General features: G+C 50.1%; 2 protein-coding genes across 2 annotated transcripts; both read left to right on the forward strand.

Moving 5' to 3' along the window:
- The first annotated feature begins 249 nt into the window (after positions 1–249).
- Positions 250–756, forward strand: LOC138352310 (uncharacterized). Its single transcript, XM_069304686.1, has one exon. The coding sequence runs from the start codon at positions 250–252 to the stop codon at positions 754–756; it is 507 nt and encodes a 168-aa protein (XP_069160787.1).
- Positions 757–1,027: 271 nt separating this feature from the next.
- On the forward strand, positions 1,028–3,542 carry LOC123752013 (26S proteasome non-ATPase regulatory subunit 10-like). The gene is made up of 4 exons (XM_069304696.1): positions 1,028–1,108; positions 1,317–1,698; positions 1,797–2,353; positions 3,522–3,542. The coding sequence occupies exons 1-4, from the start codon at positions 1,028–1,030 to the stop codon at positions 3,540–3,542; spliced, it is 1,041 nt and encodes a 346-aa protein (XP_069160797.1).
- The last annotated feature ends 3,056 nt before the right edge of the window (positions 3,543–6,598 follow it).

The raw sequence follows: 6,598 nt of genomic DNA on the forward strand, positions 1-6,598 counted from the left end.
AGCCATGTGATGCCCCGCCTGGACTACAGTAGCCATGTGATGCTCCGCCTGGACTACAGTAGCCATATGATGCCCAGCCTGGACTACAATAGCCATGTGATGCCCCGCCTGGACTACAGTAGCCATATGATGCCCTGCCTGGACTTCAGTAGCCATGTGATGCTCCGCCTGGACTACAGTAGCCATGTGATGCCCCGCCTGGACTTCAGTAGCCATGTGACGCCCCGCCTGGACTACAGTAGCCATATGATGCCCTGCCTGGACTACAGTAGCCATGAGATGCCCCGACTGGAGTACAGTAGCCACGAGATGCCCCGACAGGAGTACAGTAGCCATGAGATGCCTCGACTGGAGTACAGTAGTTATGAGATGCCCCGACTGGAGTACAGTAGCCACGAGATTCCCCGACTGGAGTACAGTAGCCACGAGATTCCCCGACTGGAGTACAGTAGCCACGAGATGACCCGACTGGAGTACAGTAGCCACGAGATGCCCCGACTGGAGTACAGTAGTCACGAGATGCCCCGACTGGAGTACAGTAGCCATGAGATTCCTCGACTGGAGTACAGTAGTCATGAGATGCCCCGATTGGAGTACAGTAGCCACGAGATGCCCCTACTGGCGAACAGAAACAATATGATGCTCCGCCTGGAGTACAGTAGCCATGTGATGGCCCGCCATGACTACAGTAGCCACGGCATGCCCCAATTAGACTACAGTAGGCATGTGATGCCCCGGCTGGACTACAGTAGCTAAGCATGAAGGCGTCACAAACATGGGCGACTGTCATCCCAGAACAAAGTCAACTGTCATGTAAGGAAACACTGAGAGCTTCAACACCAACAACTGTGTACAGAGAACATTAAGGCTGGACTCACTGACTCTCATATTACTGAACAAATATAAACTGATAACGCTGACCACTTCACAAGAGGCAGCAGTTTTATGATTACTTTGGAGGTGATTGTTCGTTGTTTTGTGTAATAATACACGAAACTACCTATCCACCGAGGCCGTAAAGCTCAAAATGGTCTTCAGGAAGTCTATTAGGATCCATAACAAGCCCCCGGCTTCCTGTCCTAGCCCTGACCCTAAATTGTTGACTCAGGTCATATATAACGTGGAAACTTTGACTGTTCCTGACTGGTCTGATGCATAAAGTGGCCACTTGGTTGGTGGTCTTTGCTTAAGGTGGTCGTAGACTGGACGAGCATTTAATGTAACTGTAAACTGGCTGGCAAGATGACTACCGGCTGTACTGCTTTATTTCTTTATAGTTTGCAGTAATGGGCTCTTGTCATAAAGTTTGTCGTTAGGTTGTTAATGGTAATGTGTTTAATTGGTTAACATCATTATCTCCTGCACCGTTATCAGTGACCACTGTCATCCTGCAGGACCTGGTGGCGGGAGTCTTTAGTGGTGACCAGGCGCTGGTGTTGGCCGCCCTCGCCCTGGGTGCTGACACCTCCGTCACGGTGGTGGGGCCTCTTATCCAAGAGTCATTCTGCATGTTGAGCGTGGCGGCTGCGAGGGGTCACACTCACCTGGTGCCTCACCTGCTGGCGGCGGGACTCCCTGTGGGGGGTTCAGGGGAGTCCTCCCGCACACCTTTACACTGGGCGGCTGGCTGCGGTCATGACCAGGTGGTGAGGCAGCTGCTCAGCGCCCAGGCTCACCTGCAGGCCAGGGGTCTTATTGGTGAGAACCACAACACATGCTGCAGTATGTTGTATTATGAAGAGTTTAAGCAAGTTTGTGTATGTTGTATGTAAGCCTCAACATTACCGGTGTTACAGGTGTGACCGCACTACATGCGGCAGCGCAGAATGGTCATAAGTCGTGTGTGGTGACGCTACTTGGTGCCGGCGCTGACCCTGACTCTCGGGACGATGAGGGTCGGTCACCACTGCACTATGCTGCCGAAGGTAAACACACAGGTGTTGTGCAGGTGTTGCTGACAGCTGCCGGGTGTGACCGTCACGCTGTAGACAAGCGCGGGGAGACAGCACTACACAAGGCAGCGAGGGTCGGAGGTCTGGAGGCAACACAGTGCTTGGTGGCGGCCGGCCTCGACCCTCGCGCCAGGAACATAAAGGGAGACACACCTCTGGACCTGGCGAGGCTGGCGGGTCGTGTCCGTGTGGAGTGGTGGCTGAGGAAGCTGCCTCGCCCCCACCCTGCTGCTGGGACACCCACGCTGCCTCGCCCCCACCCTGCTGCTGGGACACCCACGCTGCCTCGCACCCACCCTGCTGCTGGGACACCCACGCTGCCTCACCCCCACCCTGCTGCTGGGACACCCACGCTGCCTCGCCCCCACCCTGCTGCTGGGACACCCACGCTGCACTTAGTGGTAAGTACTCTTGCGGAAGAATCAACACCCAACACCAGCACACTCTGGCCGCCACTCTTCTTAACTCTGGCCACCACTGTTCTTAACTCTGGCCACCACTGTTCTTAACTCTGGCCACCACTGTTGTTAACTCTGGCCGCCACTGTTCTTAACTCTGGCCGCCACTGTTCTTAACTCTGGCCGCCACTGTTCTTAACTCTGGCCGCCACTGTTCTTAACTCTGGCCACCACTGTTCTTAACTCTGGCCGCCAATGTTCTTAACTCTGGCCGCCACTGTTCTTAACTCTGGCCACCACTGTTCTTAACTCTGGCCACCACTGTTCTTAACTCTGGCCACCACTGTTCTTAACTCTGGCCGCCACTGTTCTTAACTCTGGCCGCCACTGTTCTTAACTCTGGCCACCACTGTTCTTAGCTCTGGTCACCACTGTTCTTAACTCTGGCCACCACTGTTCTTAGCTCTGGTCACCACTGTTCTTAACTCTGGCCGCCACTGTTCTTAACTCTGGTCACCACTGTTCTTAACTCTGGCCACCACTGTTCTTAACTCTGGTCACCACTGTTCTTAACTCTGGCCACCACTGTTCTTAACTCTGGCCACCACTGTTCTTAGCTCTGGTCACCACTGTTCTTAACTCTGGCCACCACTGTTCTTAGCTCTGGTCACCACTGTTCTTAACTCTGGCCACCACTGTTCTTAACTCTGGCCACCACTGTTCTTAACTCTGGTCACCACTGTTCTTAACTCTGGCCACCACTGTTCTTAGCTCTGGTCACCACTGTTCTTAACTCTGGCCGCCACTGTTCTTAACTCTGGTCACCACTGTTCTTAACTCTGGCCGCCACTGTTCTTAACTCTGGCCACCACTGTTCTTAGCTCTGGTCACCACTGTTCTTAACTCTGGCCACCACTGTTCTTAATAATTTATCACTTTCTCGCTCTAGGCGTTCAAAAAAAAATCATACCCTTTGGGCTTTCAGGGGTTCGTGCGCCTACGCGGTAAGATCGAAAAAGTGTACACTCTTTTGACTGTCCTGACAATAATTGAAGGCGCACGTATTTAAATTTGGTATCACTGTGTTCGTAATAAAATTGTGTATAAGAACATACCTATAAAATGCTGCCAAAGCATAAGGACTATCAACACTAAATAAAAAACTATTCAGATTACTCGCCGAGAGCACTAAACAGCAACAAAATGTTTTCACTCTCCTAATGGTTGCGAAGCCTACAGTTGTCCTACATTGCTAACTGTGGTATCATTGGAATCGCAATAAAATTCTCTACACGGACATATGCATATAAATATAGATTCAATGTCGTAGCCCACCCAAAACAGTGTGGGAAGTGGCCGAAGTGTTACCCGCGGCGGCATATCGGCGAAACTCGCTCTGAAAAGTGTATATTCAATTCACTGTCCTGACTTTATTTGTCGATGTATGTATTTCATTTTTGTACCAATGTGCTCACAATAGAATGTTCTATAAGAACATAAGTATTAAAGGTCACATAAGGATGCGTTCGACCGGCAACATATATAAAAACTAAGTCGATTATACTCGTGGTGTCAATAATACAATTGTTTTACCACGATGATTCACTGCCAAAACGTTCTCTTTAACAAAATGTTCGGCTTTTAGAGAAAACGTACATTTCATGGCAAACATTTGTAAACAATTCCCAAGTTGATCGGATAATAAATGGATTTTCTACAAATATTTTTTCTCGTGACTCCCGAGAGTGGAACGCGTGCGGTGTGATTAATAATATTGGTGACAACGACGGTCTGCTCGGATGCGCGAAAGTGTGTTCTTAACTCTGGCCTCCACTGTTCTTAACTCTGGTCTCCACTGTTCTTAACTCTGGCCGCCACTGTTTTTAACTCTGGCCGCCACTGTTTTTAACTCTAGCGGCCACTGTTCTTAACTCTGGCGGCAATTGTTCTTAACTCTGGCGGCAACTGTTCTTAACTCTGGCGGCCACTGTTCTTAACTCTGGCGGCAACTGTTCTTAACTCTGGTGGCAACTGTTCTTAACTCTGGCGGCAACTGTTCTTAACTCTGGTGGCAACTGTTCTTAACTCTGGCGGCCACTGTTCTTAACTCTGGCGGCCACTGTTCTTAACTCTGGCCGCCACTGTTCTTAACTCTGGCGGCAACTGTTCCTGACCCTAGTGGCCACTGTTCTTAACTCTGGCGGCAACTGTTCTTAACTCTGGTGGCCACTGTTCTTAACTCTGGCAAACCACTGTTCTTAACTCTGGCCGCCACTGTTCTTAACTCTGGCGGCAACTGTTCCTGACCCAAGTGGCCACTGTTCTTAACTCTGGCCGCCACTGTTCTTAACTCTGGCAACCACTGTTCTTAACTCTGGCCGCCACTGTTCTTAACTCTGTCGGCAACTGTTCTTAAGTCTGGTGGCAACTGTTCTTAACGCTGGTGGCAACTGTTCTTAACTATGGTGGCCACTGTTCTTAACTCTGGCCGCCACTGTTCTTAACTCTGGCGGCAACTGTTCCTGACCCTAGTGGCAACTGTTCTTAACTCTGGTGGCCACTGTTCTTAACTCTGGCAACCACTGTTCTTAACTCTGGCCGCCACTGTTCTTCACTCTGGCCGACAATGTTCTTAACTCTGGCCGCCACTGTTCTTAACTCTGGCCACCACTGTTCTTAACTCTGGCCACCACTGTTCTTATCTCTGGCCGCCACTGTTCTTAACTCTGGCCACCACTGTTCATAACTCTGGCCAACACTGTTCTTAACTCTGGCCACCACTGTTCTTAACTCTTACCGACACTGTTCTTAACTCTGGCCTCCACTGTTCTTAACTCTGGCCACCACTGTTCTTAACTCTGGCCGCCAATGTTCTTAACTCTGGCCGCCACTGTTCTTATTAATTAACTCTGGCCACCACTGTTCTTAACTCTGGCCGACACTGTTCTTAACTCTGGCCACCACTGTTCTTAACTCTGGCCGACACTGTTCTTAACTCTGGCCGCCACTCTTCTTAACTCTGGCCACCACTGTTCTTAACTCTGGCCACCACTGTTCTTAACTCTGGCCACCACTGTTCTTAACTCTGGCCGCCACTGTTCTTAACTCTGGCCGCCACTGTTCTTAACTCTGGCCGCCACTGTTCTTAACTCTGGCCGCCACTGTTCTTAACTCTGGCCACCACTGTTCTTAACTCTGGCCGCCAATGTTCTTAACTCTGGCCGCCACTGTTCTTAACTCTGGCCACCACTGTTCTTAACTCTGGCCACCACTGTTCTTAACTCTGGCCACCACTGTTCTTAACTCTGGCCGCCACTGTTCTTAACTCTGGCCGCCACTGTTCTTAACTCTGGCCGCCACTGTTCTTAACTCTGGCCGCCACTGTTCTTAACTCTGGCCACCACTGTTCTTAACTCTGGCCGCCAATGTTCTTAACTCTGGCCGCCACTGTTCTTAACTCTGGCCGCCACTGTTCTTAACTCTGGCCGCCACTGTTCTCAACTCTGGCCGCCACTCTTCTTAACTCTGGCCACCACTGTTCTTAACTCTGGCCGCCAATGTTCTCAACTCTGGCCGCCACTGTTCTTAACTCTGGCCACCACTGTTCTTAACTCTGGCCACCACTGTTCTTAACTCTGGCCACCACTGTTCTTAACTCTGGCCGCCACTGTTCTTAACTCTGGCCGCCACTGTTCTTAACTCTGGCCACCACTGTTCTTAGCTCTGGTCACCACTGTTCTTAACTCTGGCCACCACTGTTCTTAGCTCTGGTCACCACTGTTCTTAACTCTGGCCACCACTGTTCTTAGCTCTGGTCACCACTGTTCTTAACTCTGGTCACCACTGTTTTTAACTCTGGCCACCACTGTTCTTAGCTCTGGTCACCACTGTTCTTAACTCTGGTCACCACTGTTCTTAACTCTGGCCACCACTGTTCTTAACTCTGGTCACCACTGTTCTTAACTCTGGCCACCACTGTTCTTAATAATTTATCACTTTCTCGCTCTAGGCGTTCAAAAAAAAAAAATCATACCCTTTGGGCTTTCAGGGGTTCGCGCGCCTACGCGGTAAGATCGAAAAAGTGTACACTCTTTTGACTGTCCTGACAATAATTGAAGGCGCACATATTTAAATTTGGTATCACTGTGTTCGTAATAAAATTGTGTATAAGAACATACCTATAAAATGCCGCCAAAGCATAAGGACTATCAACACTAAATAAAAAACTATTCAGATTACTCGCCGAGA

This window comes from Procambarus clarkii, chromosome 5 (genome assembly GCF_040958095.1).
Source record: "Procambarus clarkii isolate CNS0578487 chromosome 5, FALCON_Pclarkii_2.0, whole genome shotgun sequence".
Classification (NCBI taxonomy): domain Eukaryota; kingdom Metazoa; phylum Arthropoda; class Malacostraca; order Decapoda; family Cambaridae; genus Procambarus; species Procambarus clarkii.

What these genes read in the sequence shown, in the direction of transcription:
- LOC138352310 (XM_069304686.1), top strand. Translation starts at nt 250, where the DNA reads ATGCCCTGCCTGGACTACAGTAGCCATGAGATGCCCCGACTGGAGTAC.
- LOC123752013 (XM_069304696.1), top strand. Translation starts at nt 1,028, where the DNA reads ATGGTCTTCAGGAAGTCTATTAGGATCCATAACAAGCCCCCGGCTTCC. An exon ending in ACCCTAAATTGTTGACTCAG is followed by an intron (nt 1,109 to 1,316) that starts GTCATATATAAC and finishes GTTTGTCGTTAG; the next exon opens with GTTGTTAATGGTAATGTGTT. An exon ending in CACCCACGCTGCACTTAGTG is followed by an intron (nt 2,354 to 3,521) that starts GTAAGTACTCTT and finishes AAAACTATTCAG; the next exon opens with ATTACTCGCCGAGAGCACTA.